The sequence below is a fragment of the Phytophthora infestans genome, genomic scaffold, assembly GCF_000142945.1.
Source record: "Phytophthora infestans T30-4 supercont1.55 genomic scaffold, whole genome shotgun sequence".
Lineage (NCBI taxonomy): Eukaryota > Oomycota > Peronosporomycetes > Peronosporales > Peronosporaceae > Phytophthora > Phytophthora infestans.
The window spans coordinates 361824-377054 of NW_003303704.1; the positions used below are offsets into that span (position 1 = coordinate 361824).

The window sequence follows — 15231 nt, forward strand, 5'->3', positions numbered from 1 at the left end:
GGTAGAAATATATACACGGCTTACTGGGAACTCAGCATTTTGTAGCAAATGAAACGCAGATTTATGAAATCTAAGAAGTCAATTTAGGCACACAGAGGATTTGGACTAATTATCCCGCCGAAGCGAAGCGAAGGCGGGGAGACAAAAATCTAAAGTAAAATCTAAATTACCGCCGCGTAGCGGCGGCGCTCGGCTAGTAGTAATACAGAAGCGGCGGCACTCGGCTAGTTTTACAAGTTGACTGAAACGAATTACTGATGGTTGGCATTCACATTTGCGGTCTAAAATTTAGACTCTAAATGGCGACGTCAACCTCGGACACAGCACTGGTTGCCAGAACGACGATGTTCCGCGACCTTCCACTGCATGCGGACGTTGGCCATGCGCTTACAACCATGCTCTTCCGGCGCCCGTCGCCCATTCAGCTTCATGCGCTGCCCGTGGCCATGTTCGGCAACGATGTCATTGGCCAAGCTAAGTCTGGCACGGGCAAGACTGCTGTTTTCGGAGTCGCCGCCATCGAATACACTATCCGCCAGGTGGAGCAGCAAAACCAAAAGATCGAGGGTCATGTAGTGGGAATTCCGTTGGCTTTGATTCTGGCGCCAACTCGGGAGATCGCGGTTCAGATTGAGAGTGTGTTGCGGCAATTGGCTCAGTTTCGACCAGATATCGTCATCCGCACGTGCATCGGTGGTCTATCAGTAGCTCAAGATCAGGTAACCATAGTGGTGTGAGGTACAGAGACGGATGACTGTATTGATTCGTGTGGATTAGATATACTTGGCAGCCGGGTGCCATATTGTGGTTGGCACGCCAGGACGTGTGAAGGCCCTTGTGGATCAGCACTCACTACCATGCAGTGCCATTCGGCTGTTGGTTCTGGATGAAGTGGATAAACTCATGGCGCGAGATTTCGAGAAAGACGTAAGAGTGCATTAAATCCCTAGAATAGTGTGGGTATTGATTGGCAACATTAACTACGTGTGAAATAGCTCCAGTATATCGCAGACGCTCTTCCCGAGAGACGACAAGTAATGACGCTACTCTTGATCAATGGAGAGTGGTCATTGTCATCAGTTTAACCTTTTTTTTTTGGCTGGTGTCAGACACTAGCGTTCTCTGCTACGTTCACTCCTGACCAGTTATTTGCAGTTGCACAACTGATGAGGACTCCACAGGTAACTTGTAGTTTATTTCACATAATTGTGCTCAGCAGTTGAAATCATATGTTTCACCAAATTCTCTACTGCTGTTTCAGATCGTGCGAGTTCGAAGACCGGACGACGTCACCACTGAGTTTATTTCGTCTGCTGAAGACCTCGAAAACTGGAAGAAACGAGAACAGTCAAATTCCCCAGAGCTTTGGCTTCCCCATGTACGCCAGTTCTACAGCGTTGTCGATATACCATCCAGGAAAGCGGCAGGTGACGACATTCTGAATATGAAAGCAAAGGTGGTGAAGCTGACAGCATTGCTGTCGGAGATCGTGTTTATGCAGTGCATGGTGTTCTGCAACGGCAAATTTCGTGCGGAAGCGTTGGCCACAGCTCTTGCAGCGCACGGTTGGCCAGCGGCAAGTATCACCGGTTCACAGCCTCAAGCGACACGTTTGGAGGCAATGGAAGGCTTTAGAGCATCACGCTCGCGTGTGTTAGTGTCTACCGACCTCACTGCACGAGGCATTGACGTCGACAAAGTCAACGTTGTGGTACACTGTTACGAAAGAGAGAGATGCTTAGAAAACTTGATCTCTGATTGTCGTACTTGCAAAATTGTAGGTAAACTTGGATTTGCCGCGGGACCCAGCAACATATTTGCATCGTGTTGGAAGGACTGGGCGGTTTGGTGGGAAGGGATTAGCTGTAACGCTGCTATCGAGGAAAGAAGTACAAGGAGTTCACTTACTTGCTCGAGTTTTTGGAATGAAGATCAATGAACTACCCAGTCCCGTACCCCCCGAGATTTATACCTACGCAGCTCCAGAGGATACTGGCGACGGTGAAAATGCAGAGGAGCCTTCAGACGGTGTAGCCGCCGAAAGTTTTTCTGTGGAGGGTACAGGTGAACTGTGCAACTATGAAGGCAGTGATGACAAAGCAGGATTGGTGACATGCTCTGCGGCCGCTGAAATATTACTGGCTAAAGAGACCGAGGACACAGATACAACAATTATAAGGCACAACTGCGAAGACGTAGTGGAGAACTCAACATCTTGCGCAGCGAAAGGGGGAACGGGTGCGGAACCGTTGTCCAGAATGAATCTAAGCGGATATGATTTGGAAGAGAAATCATATAAACGCTGGGCAGATTTCCTATAGCATTCTGGGATCCCGGTGTTATCCTCCCCAAAGAGTCTTCGAGATTTTCTTTTTTCAACATCCACTCTATAATGGGAAAGGATTGGTTTCGAGTAAATGTTGGATCAACTTCACTAACACGCACTTCTCTCAGGACGCTTCATTTTGCGCTATGTAGCTTCGAGTCGAAGCCAGTCTGTCGAAGTCGTACCATTAAGATGGCGCGGAACAGCGCTCCTGAAGCATGCCACTGCTATTGCCACCGTCTTCTCTTGTTGTCTTAGCCGTCGTGCCGACGCTACTGCACGCACCATTTGTTGAGCACGGTGTCCAACATTCCAATTGATAGCATAATTGGGCAGTATGGACCGTCATTGGCAGACACTGGGTTCCCACTGTCGAATAACATGCTATTTTTTGCGGCGAGCTTGCGGTGTTCCCATGTTTTTAGTTTACTCGATAGATATCTACGGGCACGTAGAAATTCCACATTGACTTGTGTCGCGATATCGTAACCTGAAGTAACGATGAAGTAGCGGCGTGTGATTGGTCATTAAAATGAAGTTGAAGGCAAAATTTAATTTCTCCGTTAGTTCGTTCTGCAGAGGCGACGCTGTCCCCGGGTCGACTCGGTGGTGCAGACCGTCGCTAAGGAAAGGAGAGCAAGAACATCGCACGACGCTGCCGCCCAAGTCAACGGAGAGAAGCCACAAACACCCGGCAGGGCGGCGGGAAATCTGCCATTTTCAGCACTGAAAATGACGGTCCTAATTGAAGGAGCGAAGATACGACTTTTTAGCGCTATTTGTCTCGCATAAGTGAAAAGGTCAGAAATGATGGAAACATACTATTTTCTAGTTGTTGATGTTGCCTCGGCTTAAATTAAGAAGTCCTACCAGTAATGCGTTGGTGCTCGGATCCATAAGTCGATGTTGGTAGGAGAATTGATTGCGATTTGGGTAGTTTCTACTCTCAAGTCATCAAAACTGCTTTGAAAGCCATGATTCACAATAGTAGCCTCTTCATACTAACTTGCAGCACTTTACAAGGCAAAGTTAACGCCATCCCACGACATTTGAGAATAACATCATTTCAAGAGTGTTACGTGATAAGGCTTCATTCTAAGATCTGTAGCGTATTTTGGTTTTCTGATAACTTTAAACAGGTAAATAGAAGACCATTTAGCAAAGTATGATTGGAATTACCTTTAGCCTTCAGGCCCAGGCCTTCCGATAATACAACTGCAATGAGATTCTTGCTTTTTTGTGAAATCAATACTTGCAGGGAAACATTTGATATTGACAAATACGCTATTGTTTTGATAATAGCAATATCACACCACTACTTCCAAGATACATTGCTGGTTGGTGAAGGGGTTGTCATAGGCATAGTGAATTGGATAATGAGGAGGACTGATGTGGATGCACCTCCTAGGACTTGCCAACCAACCAAGCAGCGGTTGGCTCTCAGTTTTGCTTAGCTGGGATAGAGTAGTTTTGTGAAGCATGGGCTACAAATAATTTATGACGATACTTGAAATATCTTACTGAAAGTTTTCATCACAACTGAAAAATAAATTATATCTAAATATTGACATATTATTCTCACTGCAATGTATTATTCGGAAGGCCTGTTCAAGCCTCAAAACGGCTGAAAGAACAATTACCACATCAGAGTGCAAGACTGGCGAAAACAGTTTTATTATACACGCAACTAGTAGAACTTTGACTAGCGCTACTTTGATATGGCAAGCCTAGCATCAATAATGAAGGCATAAAAGCCCATAACGCAGCAGAGCTACGACCCAATTGCTATCAACCCTACGCAGTATTGTGTTACTTGCCTGTTGGCATGATCTCTAATCACATTCCTGGTCGACCTATACCTATCACGCCATGCCAGGGACCAATTTCTAGTGTCATGGCATGGCACGCGTGGAAGTGGTAGCCAATCAATAACTCAGAATCGCTGTAACTAATTTGTGTTACTTTTTCTTGTCAAAACGCGTTGTCGGCTACTGCTATTTGATTGGCTTGCTAATTGCGGCGCTTGTCAAAAAATATTTTGAGAAATCATAGCTGATTCTGGTTACGCTGGGTATGTATTGTCCGATAGTGCTGTTACGGGAGTAGGAGAATGGAAATTTTTACTCGAAGTGTCGCCGAATAAGGGCCTTACTCGACGTCAATTTACTCGAGAAAACCCCGCACCTCTATATTACCCCCAAATTATCTTCTATTTGTGATTTCCTTACAGTCACCGGAGGGAGGACGTGTTCACAACTCGTCGGTGTTCACTGTTCGCACCGCTATGCCTCCTGTAGCACCTCATTTTTTTTGGATAGTTTGCTACAAACTTTGTACGGTGAGCCAGCGAACTCCCGGTAAAAATAATTAATCCAAATTTGGTACTGGGAGTGGGGGTCACCGCCAACTGTTTCACATTATGCATTTTCAACCGCGCTCGAGATCCCATACATGTTCCGTTAAATAACTGTAGACCGCCGTATTGGCGGTACAGGTGGCTTCAGCCAGACAGTACCGGGTCCAACGGAGCTCTCAGCCACCACACGGCTAACACAAACGACTGCAACGCGCTTTAGTAGCAGCAAGACAGCTACGAACAGCTCGTTCTCAACGTGAGTTCGACAGCACGTCCGAATACTACAGCGACCACATTTGGATGTGCGACAGACGTGGATCCGACCGCCTCAACCACGTTAATCATGCATTACGACAGTGTAGTTGATGTGGTAGCCCGGGTCACCGCCAATTGTTTCTGTATGGGAAGAAAAATTATGCCTTCACACCACTGCAGTTTTTGTAATCACAAATGTGGTTTATATTAATTACCATTATGTATGGACGGGTTTCTCAAATTCAAATGCATAATGCATGGGAGCCTCGAAATTTGAACTGCGATCCATTAAAGGGAGAGAGCGAGCATGCAGTGCTATTATGTTCGCAAGCCCAGACGACAAACAAATCCAGTGCGACCAGTCCCTTTGATCTATCGCTTAAAAATTTTAATGTGCGATTAAGGAGGAGAATGGCTGCTACACAGGCCTGGAGTCTCCGTCGAATCATCGGGGCGGTCCGAGGAGCACTCGGAAGCGACCTTTCAGTCGCGTTTGTTTCCGTATTTTCAATTCCTGCGATATGTACGTTCCAATCGGCTTAACCACTTGAGCTCACTAAGGCTCGCATAAAGTACGACATCGGACTTAAACGGAGCACCAGGGTACCATCTGTAACTGTGTCTGTCGATTTTCAAATAGCTTGATTTTTTGTATCGGGAAACTAGTATTCAACCCAGGCGCCAGCTTCGGCAAATTTGGATAAAAATTACATGGTTTTGTACATGTAACCCTCCTTGTCAAATCTTATACAGTACTGCACCCCTTTTTTCGCCTTTGATAAACTTTCGGATGTAATGATCCTGAACCTAAATGAACTATGATTTGTACGCTAAAATGTGATTTGCTTGCAAATCCGATATACCACCCCCGCGAAAACGGGGTGCAGTACTGTACTACATGTACGTAGTAGTTCTTGCTCCGCCCTGAGAACAGCATAGCCCACTCTTACCTCGGTCCCGCGCGTCAAGCGGCTCCCTCTACTAAGGCGCTGTGAGCGTCTGCAACCGGCATTGCAACACCTACCTTAGCTTCTCTCTGTCACCTCGCTTCTTGCTGATGACCACTGCGGGCAGCAAGTGCGAGTTGCCGGCGTCACCCGCAACATCATCGTCGTCTTCTGTCGCCAACAACAGCAGCAGCAATGCATACACCAACCCATTGCAGCGATATATCTCAGCGAGGGAGGTAGCTCGGGAGCAGATATTCCGCCAGAAGGACATACCGCGTTCGATCAGTTCCACCGCCGCGAAAAATTCCACCAGTCAAGCTTCGGTCACCGGGTCGTCATTATCCGCGTCCAACAGCCCGCGCTTTTCGGCGCTGCCGCCAATAACCGAATCTATCCTCAAGGTGGTTCTCATTGGTGACTCGGGTGTAGGCAAATCCAATCTTGTCATGCGTTTCACCAAAAACAAATACATGCCACACAGCGTGCAGACCGTGGGCTTCGAGTTCGCCACCAAAACAATTCGCGTCGGAGACCGCAGACTTAGAGCACAGATATGGGATACCGCTGGACAGGAGCGATTCCAGTCGCTCACTGCTGCCTATTACCGCAACGCAGTGGGCGCCATGATCGTCTACGACATCACGAACCGCAGTTCCTTCGAGCACGTAACCGGTTGGCTAGCTCAGGTGCACGAGCATTCGCATGAGAGCCTCGTGCTGATCCTCGTGGGGAATAAATGCGACCTGGCTCACTTGCCGGAAAGTAGACAAGTTTCAACACTTGAAGCCGCGAGGTTTGCAGCGAAACATTCGATGGAATTCCTTGAGACATCGGCATTGGACGCGACCAACGTCGTGGACGCCTTCAAGAAGCTCATTGTCCCAGTGGGACGTCTACTGTCCCCGACTGAACCGAAGAAAATAGTGCGGTTACCCCCAGGATGGAGACGCGTTCTTTCAAGGACCAGACCGGGCGAATACTCATACGAGAACCAGTACACCAAGGAGCGCATCTCATTTGCGCCGAAAGAACCTGCAAAGCCATCGCAGCAAAGTTTTCGAACGACTTGGAATGGATCGAAGAGCGGATCTACGAGTGCGGTTACCGTCACACGCGAGAGTCTCCAGAAACAGCATCAGAAGGCATACCTCGCACAGAGTCAGACACCGCAATGTGGAGTATGTGTAAGCGACTGCATTATATTGTAGATGCTTGACGGCGTCGTGATCGTCAGGTGTGTTCTCCTAATAGGCATTACTATTGATGCTCTTACAAGAAAATAAAAAGGAAGGTTACCTTTAAACCCAGTCGGCCCGCTGGTAGGACAAATACAAGGACACAATCTTTACTGCACTCTCTTGGCAATACTGTCCCGAAAACCGAGCTTACATGAGACTGCGTCAAACAAAATGATACTTACGAACCTATTATATTACTAGCCGAGCGCCGCCGCTACGCGGCGATAATTTAGGTTTAGCTCTACTTGCTTTGGCCCTCCCGGCGGGCGGGGATCCCGCCTCCGCTACGCTTCGGCGGGATAACTAAAAAAAACGATGAAACCATGTGATTATTTTTAATTTCATTACTTTGGGTCAGCATGATGCTTACCCGGTTTAAGAAATAATTATTCTAATGATCTTGCATCAAGATTCTTGGTGCAATCTCTTTTTTATTGCTGGCTATCAGTGTATCTTCATCTTTCACCCAAGACCACCAGCACTTCAAATAACATCTATACAAACGCTTCACAATATGTTTCGTTTAGCGTCGTGCTCGATATCTCGGGCTATTTCTGAGCTGCTATGAAACTTAGCTCATACCAGTACAAACGATAGTAATGGCCTGTCCATCTTGTACTACTTACCTGCTTGTACTGCCTATTTCAGCTTGTAAGGAACTAAAGATTGTTCACTTCCATATCAAACTCAATGAAAGCTAAACTATATTCAAATTGTACTATTTTTAATGTATGTATTCAGAATTAACACTCGAATCTGTGCCAGTTATGATTGATTGCTGCTGTGCTGGTAATTTTGTATTTGATAATTTAACGATGAATTCAGGACTATTGGACGTCATTTAGGCTCCAAGTTTATTAACGTTTCTTTATGGGGTCTACTTAATCAACTATAATTCACACCTCTCGTGTTTTTTTGTTGTCTTGCCGCTCCATTTAAAATCGTATCGTACGCCTCTGTCGACGACACGTCCGCCAGTTAAGTAGTATCGGATTTTGCTGTCTTAACAACTCTTAGAAAACAATGGTTTACAGCAGTAACACATATGAGTTCATTTTATTCAACCCAAAACTATCTATCTATCTTTATGAATCAAGTGACAACGTTTATTTGCAGCGTTTTGTTCTTACGGCCAGCTTCTATTGTACATGAACTACGCTTTGGCAGCTCAGTCAGTTACCTCACTCTCAGATAATTTATTTACAAAACAGTTGTAGTTATTATAGTCATTGTAACTTGCAGAAACTATTAAGTGCAGAGTATTACATATTTTAGTTTAACCTCGAAAACACGCATTCCTACGTGTACGCTAAGCACCTTGCTGATAGTTTAGGATGTAGGGGCTACTTCATTTGAGAATAAGAAGCTCTGTCTGTTTAGCACTCAAATATTAAAAGCAACATTTTAAATATTAATACTTCGTAATATTGAAATGATGCCGCCTTCGGATAATGGATAGTCTTGTGCTAATCTCCATATGTGCTCTGTGAACCACATGAATTTACTGATGTAAGCTACATAATTCTGTTTTAACCAATCGAAGCCACCTTCGCTCCGCTCGGCAGCCAATGGGAAGGCTCAAAAATCTGAGCGTTTCGTGTGACGGACGGACGGACACCGTGCTAGCATGATAGTTTAGGACTAGCCGTTCGCCGCCGCTACGCGGCGGAGGTGGCAGGTTTTAGTCCAAGGGGAAATGGGCTCCCGCCTTCGCTGCACTCCGGCGTAAACATGATTTATGTAAACGTGATGTATTAAATGCATATGAAATTGAACATTCCTACTCCGAACCAAAGATCTGCCTGTAGACAATGTTCTGGGCGTAGACCCCATCCTCCTCCTCCAGCTTTGGGTACTCGACCAGCGCCTTGAATCTTGATCTTGAAGTAACTCGCGACATCGCAACGTACAGCTGCCCGTGGGAGAAGCAAGGCGTAGCAAGATACAGCCCCAAGTACTGCACCCTTTGTCCCTGTCCCTTGTTAATCGTCATCGCAAAGGCCGGTTGGACAGGAAACTGCTTGCGTCTCAAATGAAACGGAAAGCTCCGAATGTCTCCGTCACTGATGAAAACAATGCGGGGAATCAACACATGTTGCCCTTGTCGCTCACCTGTCATGATTGTGGCGTGGATGACATGTGGCTTGAGGGCCACAACTCGAAGCCGTGTTCCGTTGCACAGCCCTAGATCTGGATTCAGGTTCCGCATCATCATGATAGGCATTCCTACCTTGAGGGTCAACTTGTGGGGAGGCATTCCACTGATATTCATCGAGTGGAGTACCTCCTGCTCGAAGAAATTGCCGTCACCGTCGTCTTGTACAGAATCGGAAGACATGTATTCCCGCGCCTGTCCAGTTAATCGATCGGTCACCGCTTCATTGATGCGGTGCACGATTGCGTTCGTGGTCGTGAGGATCGTACGATTAGCGAAATACTCATCGGTAGCAACTTCGGGGTTGTTAATCTCGCCATACATCTCGTCGATGATCCGATCCATGCCTCTTGGAATAACACCAGGACGAATTTCCTGGTCCTCATCCTCAGGCACAGGTGGATTCTCAATCAGCATATCGCGCGGGATCTTCATGTAATCTCTTCCTAGGTAAGGAGTTACATCATGCCTTCCCTCCCCGACTTGCAGTAGGAGCTCGGAGAACGCAGCCATTTCCTCAGCAGTGTCTGCAGTATCAGCAGTTTGCACTCGCATGTTTTTTGTGAGACGGAACGTCTGGAATTGGGGCCACAGCCTAGACGACTTGAGGCAAGCGTCAATTGTCTCTACGGGTGTTCCATTCTTAACGACCGGGAGAATCTGGCGGAAATCTCCCGAAAGTACAAACACTTTCCCCCCAAAAGGCTCGGTACCGTTATCGAGTATGTCCCGCAGTGTTCTGTCTACTGCCTCGAATGCGTGACGATGAGCCATAGGTGCTTCGTCCCAAATAATTGAACTTGCATGCTTGATCAACTCCTGAATATGGGAGTTCTTCCTGATACCGCACGTCGAGCTCTCGTTTAATTTCAAAGTGATCTTGAATGTAGAATGAGCTGTCCTACCTCCCATGAGCAAGAGCGAGGCAATACCGCTAGACGCCACAGCGATGGCGATTTCCCCCGAGAGTCTGACTTTGGCCAGTATGGTTTGAAGCAGTGTGGATTTTCCAGTACCACCCGGGCCATCGACAAAAAATAGTTTCTTGCCTTCCTCCGGGCATTCAACCGCTTCAATAATCTGGTCGTAAACCACCCGCTGACTTTCGTTCATCTGGTCTTCTGTGTTTACAATCACCTCCAAAGCTGACGCATCGTATCCAGTGAGCTCACGACGTAGTAAACCGTTTTGGCGAAGCGCTTCACGAATCAATGTTGGGAACGACCCCAACGGAGGAAGTTCGTCGAAGTCAGCTACCGCATACCCACTCGATTGAAGTAGTTCTTGAATGCTCATCAGCGTTTCAAATTCGACCAACGCCGACTTGAAGGGGTCCATCAAAGCCTGATGTTTGCGTGCGAAGTCTTGGGAAAGATCCGCGAAAAACCGATCCCATAGAACACCAACATTTGCTGGAGCTGAATACACCAGAATGGTGACGAAGAGCTGGCGTAGTTGATACGGCATTTGGAAGTCAGCCGCTTCCCTCAAACACGAAACCCACTCGTTGTCATTCTCCAAGTAGCCAGCCTCCCGCGCCGCAATTTGGAATGTGGGACAGACAATCCCGTTAACCGTTCTCAAGTCTTCAAACGACGTTGGACCTCTACGCTGACAGAGCAGTAGCCGAAGGTAGAACCGCTCCATATCTCGAGGAGACACGTGAATCATGCGACCAACGGCAGCTTGATACTGTTTCCGGCGAGCCCACCTTTTCGGTTGCCCTTTCTCCGGCGCTTTCCAGCAGAACTCTTTGGGGATATCCTGATACAGCATCGTCCTGGCAATATGATTCTGAGGCTCTTCATTCGCACACAACTCAAAGAATATGGTCAGCATCGTGTGACTACCACGTTCCAAAACCGCCTCCGGGTTTTTTGTCTCTCGAAAGCAAATTGTCTGGCCTGGCTCGAGATGAACCGTAAGCTGTGTCACCGCATGGGTTTTCCCCTGAATCGTGAAATCGAGCAGGCGCATGCAAGCTTCCACCGGAGAAATGTACCGGGCGCTCAAGAACCGTAGAATCTCATTTGGTTCTCGACGCGCACTCTGCTGCCCTCCTCGGACTTCTTCCACAGTGAGTATAGCCATGTCGGGTCCTTTGTACACATACTTGTACAGGTATTTAACCGCAGTAATATCCGTGCACACTTCCACATTGATGTGGCAGTTGTACTTCTGGGATAAGTACGGGTTGTACGGTACAACCCACTTTTTGTCGTATTCTCTGCCTTTGAACTTTAGAACACCTTCTTGCCGTCGACGTCGTCTGTACACTGGATATCCGTTGGCATTGGCCTGTGTAACTTCTGCTAAGGGCTTCGGATATCCTTTGGTGCACTTGCCGTCCTTCATACACGCGCAGGAAGGGTTTGCAGGCACGCATGGACCATGGAGCATGCACGACATGACCGTCTCATACAGCTGAGGGTTTGTATCCTTATCTGGGATCTCAGCGCATACCATCTTGTCTACGATCTCGCGGGTTCGAGGTTTGTCTTCGTCAGCCAAAATAACCAGCACGTGAGCGTGGGGGAGCCCTCGTTTTTGAAACTCGACAACGTAAATCCGCGCGCGCACTCGCCCCAAAACACCTTGGTTTAAATCGTCAAGCGTCGCTTGCAGTTTCTGCTGCCACACGCGAGCCACGATGTCTGGTCGATCTTGAGCTGTCTGGATATTGGAAGGTATCGCTTCAAGAATCTCGTCCCATTTGGGGTTGCACGTTTCCGTCAGGAAGACGTCGGGCCGTCCATACTCCCGAACAATTGCCATCGAATCTTGATACGACTTGTACATGGACCGCGGGCTACCCAGGTGCGAAGCCGGTAGTATGATACGCTTGCCAACCTGATTAAGAAAGTGGGTAGGTCGTCCTCTGTTGCCTCCGTCCTGGTCCGGGTGCATTAATATGTTCTGGACCCGGTCGTATTCCGACAGCAGCACTTCTCCTTCCGCCAGAGCCAAAGTATCTTCGTTGAGCAAAGCGTCTTGAACACCCCTGTATTGATCGGCGCGAAGTGTTTTCGGATTGTCGGCCACCCAGCGAAGCTGTTCTTGCTCACATTTTGCACGCTGATCTACACACCACTGTTGAAATAGACGCCCGCCTTGGTGGAGAGCGGACTGGTCATCCACTTTCTGATGAAGGCGGAACGCGATGTGTTCACGAAGCGACATCGCCTTCTTGTTTCGATACTCAGCACCATTCGCGAACTCGTCTGTGTAGGTCCAGCCCTTCTCTCCATATGGAAGGAGAAGCGGGTATTGGAGTGGATCGTAATCGGCGTGAGTCTCGTACAAACGTAGCAGCCTTTGATCGCGTGTAAAGAGCAGTAGATCCCGAGGCTGAGCCAGGTTGCCATCCTCAATGAGAGTCGCAGCCACTTCAGACACAGTGGGGCGGTTATGCGTCCTCGGTCGCGAGGTGTTATCATGCAGACGGAAGACCAAGTCTACTGGAGCCTCCGTGTTGTGTTGACGCACTTGCTGCCCAAAGTGGAGGAACCGTTGCGCTAATGGGTTGTGCTCTGCCATCATTTTCTCGATGTATAGTAGTGCAACACGATCCAGATCCGCAAATATACCAAGACGTCGCTCCGCGCGGCGTTGCATGTCTGGATCCACAATGTAGATCTGCGCAAACTTGGGTGCTAGCCGCGCGCCTGTCCGAAGGTCTATGTGGGGCAGGAGAGATCCTAGGTAGTGCCCCATAGCCCCTTGAATGCAATATGTGTACACGCCGTGTGTACCGGCAACGCTCTCGTCTTGACGTACGTTCTGAAATGATCGGTTTGAGCACGAAGCACCAATTGACGTAAATGCAAAAGCTTGGTTATAGGCACGGATTTGACGGCGAAACCCGGGATCTCCGCACAGCTGAAGCAGCTTCCGGAGCGCGGGGTGTAGTGGGGGCAGCCTTACCCTGCCTGCCAGACAGCATTATATCGCAGACTCGCCAGGCCACTTCCAAGCATTGCAGATCGGGCAAACGGCTGTAGCCGGGAGCTTGTGGCGACCGTTCACCACGTCGTCACCCGTTATCATGGACGCATCGAAGTCTTCGAGAGATATAAGAGCGTGCCCATGTCGGACGCATTGGCGTCGAGTGCGCACCCGCTCGAGGTCCATCCGGCGCTCATCTAATGTCAGCCGAGATCGCCGATCTGCTTCTTGTTGACGGTGTAGCTCACGCTCAGCATCTCGCTCTACTTCCGACAGCTCGCTCCGTCGATCGGCTTGTTGCTGACGATTTAGCGCACGATCAGCGTCTCGCTCTTCCTCTGGACGTTCAGCTCTGCGAATTGCATGCTGTTGGCAGTTTAGCTCTCGTTCATATTGTCGCTGCTGTACATTCAGCTCCGATCTGTGTGCTGTTTGCTGCTGTCTATTTTGACCTCTTCGTTCTAGAAGCTCTTCTCCCCGTAACTGAGCTTGTCGGGTGCGTTTGCGATCAGCGTCTTTCTTCCTCGCACGGTCACGCTGCGATAGTGACATAGCAGCTCGCTTCGTTCGAGCTCTCTGTGCATCGCGTGTACGCTCACGATCAGCCTAAGACAACGTCCTGCTAGCTCTTTTCTCTCGAGCTCGCTGTGCAGCCAAAACGGGGACCTCTTCTCGGACCTCTTCTCGGACCTCTGGGTCTGGTACGACAGGCGCCTGGAATAGGGCCACATCATCGGTTCCAGCTTGATACGCCGCCTCCATTGCATCCGCAAAGCGCCGCTGATGTACCGCAGGATCGGACTCTTCCGTTTTCTCCTCCTGCTCTTCCATACGATCAGCCAGAACTCCCGTCGCTTCTGTGATATCTGTCTCGTCTTGGTGCACGCTGAGGGCCTTCAGCTCTTTGTTCAAGTCGTATCTTTTCTTTCTGCGCTTGGTCTGACGTCGTTTTCGCGCATCCTTTTCCTCTTGCATGGGTGTCGCGTTAATGCGTTCGTTCTCGCGCTGGGCCTCCTCGAGTTCCTCGCGCGTCCTCTTTCGCTTACTCCGAACGATAGTTCTGCGAGCACGAAAACGTGACGCGTTAGACAATGTCGAAGTACACTGCACGTAGCAGTAGGTTTTCATAGAGTAGTGTGTTGGAATATGCGTACTACCGGGATTGCTTGCCCTTATCAAGGTTATCTCCGATCACTTATCCCACAGTCACGGGCCGTAAGGCCCGGAGCGGTTTTAGTTTGCAAATTGTGCAGTCGAATCTTCAGGGTTGGGCCCCCGGATAGTACTGTAGCTTGAGGTGCGATATCCTTTTGCCAAAAGGCGGCCGTTAATTGCAAAAGCTGGTTATTGATCGGCTATTACAGCCCCCATCCCATCTGTCGGTTAAAAGAGACCAGTTACGGTACCCCTCCCGACCAACTGCACGCACGCAATGTGCGTGCCCATCAATAACCATTAACGACCGGCTCAACTGGTTCGCTGTCGGGTTTGCGGTCAATGGACCAGGTGCCAAATGTGCTCTCGCGCAGAGTGGGCGGTGGGATAAAGCCCCAAGAACCCAGAGGGTTCTAGAGCTTAATCCCCTTAACACGGCTACCTACTTTCAGGATAAATCCCGCAAGTTATAAGCTACCCCCTAAGCAGCCCCAGGAACCTCGGACTATCTGTGTATGTGTGTCTTGCTAGCTACTAATGTAAACTACCATGCATACACGCAGCGTACCTTGAGTAGCGTGGCGTTCCGCGGCTTATGTTTTGAAAATGGGGGGCAAAATGAAATTTGAACGGTGCATTTAAGTACGATGTGTAGACCACATACAATGTGTCCACCACTTATATGGTATTTTAGCCAATCGACGCCGCCTTCGCTGCGCTCGGCAGCCAGTAGAACGCGCGTATTTGCGTGACCTTTTTATAAACCCTACCCTCGGACGGACTGAACGGACTGGACGAACTGGCCGCAAAACACCCTTCCGCAGGGAGTAGGAGGGTCCATCCTAACAACA

The 15231-nt window shown here is 48.7% G+C and overlaps 2 protein-coding genes across 2 annotated transcripts; both read left to right on the forward strand.

Moving 5' to 3' along the window:
• Positions 1–299: 299 nt before the first annotated feature.
• On the forward strand, positions 300–2952 carry PITG_17460 (DEAD/DEAH box RNA helicase, putative; the record flags this gene model as incomplete). The annotated part of the gene is made up of 6 exons (XM_002896645.1): positions 300–719; positions 778–927; positions 1262–1378; positions 1502–1565; positions 1981–2238; positions 2906–2952. The coding sequence occupies 6 exons, from the start codon at positions 300–302 to the stop codon at positions 2950–2952; spliced, it is 1056 nt and encodes a 351-aa protein (XP_002896691.1).
• Positions 2953–5994: 3042 nt separating this feature from the next.
• On the forward strand, positions 5995–7353 carry PITG_17461 (Rab11 family GTPase, putative; the record flags this gene model as incomplete). Its single annotated transcript, XM_002896646.1, has 2 exons — positions 5995–7065; positions 7327–7353. The coding sequence occupies 2 exons, from the start codon at positions 5995–5997 to the stop codon at positions 7351–7353; spliced, it is 1098 nt and encodes a 365-aa protein (XP_002896692.1).
• Positions 7354–15231: the final 7878 nt, after the last annotated feature.